Raw genomic sequence first — 2,133 nt, 5'->3', positions numbered from 1 at the left:
AGCAGGCAGAACACTTGGGAACGCACACTGAACCCCGTACCCGTAGCGCTGCCACACCCTGACACGCAGGCAAGACGGTGCCCTCAGTGGACACGGAAACGGAGTACAATGTCATGTACTCTGATGCAGAGGGTACTGAACTCCTGCCAGTCAAGAACTCCAAGCCTGTGTTCAGCACCATCAAGGACGACTCTTGGAAGTTGGTCTCTGCAGGACCACCCAAGACCAAGCGCTCTGTTGCCTATGTGGGCAACATCTCCCCAGATTGCACAGAGGACTGCCTGAAACAGTTCATCATGGACAGAAGCGAACAGGCAATGTCAGGCTCTTCCATGCCCGTGCATACCTGCAGTGTACATGTAGAAGAGAGTGGACGAGTATCAGCCAGAGTCACTGTAGATGCCACCTCCATGCCTATTGTGACCGCCCCAAACTTCTGGCCTAGGCCTTTGTACTGCCGACCGTGGCGCTTCTCCAAAAACTCTGGCGGAAACCGCAGCAGCAACAGCGAAAACAGCAGCAGCAGCAACGACAACAGCAGCAGCGACAACAGCAGCAGCAACAGCAGCAGCAGTGGCAGCGACAACAGCAGCAACAGCAGCAGCAGCGACAACAGCAGCAGCAACAGCAGCAGCACCGCAGAATCTTCCGCACCACTGGCAAACACCACTGGCAACGCAAGCAGTGCAGATGAAAGGGACAGTGAGGATGGAAGCTCTGCCGATGCAGGTACCTCGAGTCGAACTCCAGGGATGAAAGCTCGCTCCCACCAGCGAGATTCACCACCTGCAGACCAAGCAGCCAAGTACTCTGTCTCAGTTGGCAATGCGTTTGCACACCTAAGCTGGTAATGACCAACAAAACCCTGAAACTGTTCGTAACAAATGCCTTTGGGCTAATGAGTAAGTTGGATGAATTCCGCCATGTGCTCCATGCTGAATCCCCAGATGTTGCCATAGTAACAGAGTCTAAGCTGTCAGAGGCTGTGACTCAAGCAGAGTTGACACTCCCTGGCTACTACCAGCCTCTGAGACGCGACCGAAACCGCCATGGTGGCGGGGTGGCAGTTTGGGTGAAGGCCACGCTAGCCATGAACGAACTGGATATCATTGATGTCTTCGGCCAGGAGCTAGTATGGCTAAACGTCAAACTGTCAACTGGCCGGCCTGTGGCTATATGTGCTGCTTACCGTCCTGGAACGTGCTCAGACACAGACACCAGCATCTTTGACGTGATCTGCAGGGGCCTCACCTCCACAGCCTGCCGCAACTCTGCTGTGATAGTTGCTGTAGACTTCAATGTACATAACCAAGAGTGGCTCCACAGTAGCAGAACAACTAGAGCCGGCGAGCATGCAGAGGACATGTGCTACATGCACGGTCTTGAGCAGCTAGTCGACCAACCAACGCGTGGCCGCAACACACTGGACCTGATTATGTCCGACCTACCCGTAGAATCTTTGGCTACTGTCTTGCCACCTCTTGGCAAATCTGACCATGCCTGTATACTTGCTGACTTCCAGATCCGTGCATCACGCGAGCCCATATCAAGAACAGCATGGAGGTATCAGCATGCTGATTGGGCCAGGCTCCGTCACTTCGTCAGAACCACCAATTGGGCAGCTATTGCTCGGAATGATCCAGACCTGTCATGCACTGGCATCTCAGAGAGGATCCTGGAGGGTATGAAGAGATTCATCCCCTCTAAAATTCTGAAAACCCGAGCATCAGATCCTCCATGGTGGACCCCTGAGTGCACTGCTGCCACAGTGAGGAGACGACGTGCATGGAGGTGCCTGAGAGACGACCAGTCTGACCACGATCGGCAGTCAGCCTACCAAGATGCACGGCTCTCAACGATTGCCTGTCTCAAAACTGCCAAGAGTGCTTTCATGGCGAAACTGAGACAGAAAATGACCTCAAAGCAGCTGCCACCCAGTGACTGGTGGCGCACCGTCAAGCGTGCCTCTGGCAATGGGCGTAGTCAATCTGTTCCGACATTACGTGATCCCGATGGACGAGAGTACACAGCCAGCGCAGACAAAGCAGAATGCATGGCCCGCTATTTTGCAAGCAAATGCAGTCTCGCACAAGATGACCTGTCCGCCCCATTCCCATATGTCAGACCTCGAAC

General features: G+C 54.2%; 1 protein-coding gene across 1 annotated transcript in view; it reads left to right on the top strand.

The window, feature by feature from the left end:
• Positions 1 to 898: 898 nt before the first annotated feature.
• LOC135812404 (uncharacterized) overlaps positions 899 to 2,133 on the top strand; it is a 2,823-nt gene continuing 1,588 nt past the window's right edge. The window contains exon 1 of the mRNA XM_065325777.1: positions 899 to 2,119. Within this exon, the coding sequence (XP_065181849.1) occupies positions 899 to 2,119 (1,221 nt within the window). The remainder of the gene's footprint in view (positions 2,120 to 2,133) is intronic.

The sequence above is a fragment of the Sycon ciliatum genome, chromosome 3 (assembly GCF_964019385.1).
Source record: "Sycon ciliatum chromosome 3, ocSycCili1.1, whole genome shotgun sequence".
In the NCBI taxonomy this organism is placed as follows: domain Eukaryota; kingdom Metazoa; phylum Porifera; class Calcarea; order Leucosolenida; family Sycettidae; genus Sycon; species Sycon ciliatum.
The sequence above is the reverse complement of the archived record's forward strand: the minus strand, read 5'-3'. Positions and strand labels throughout refer to the sequence as shown.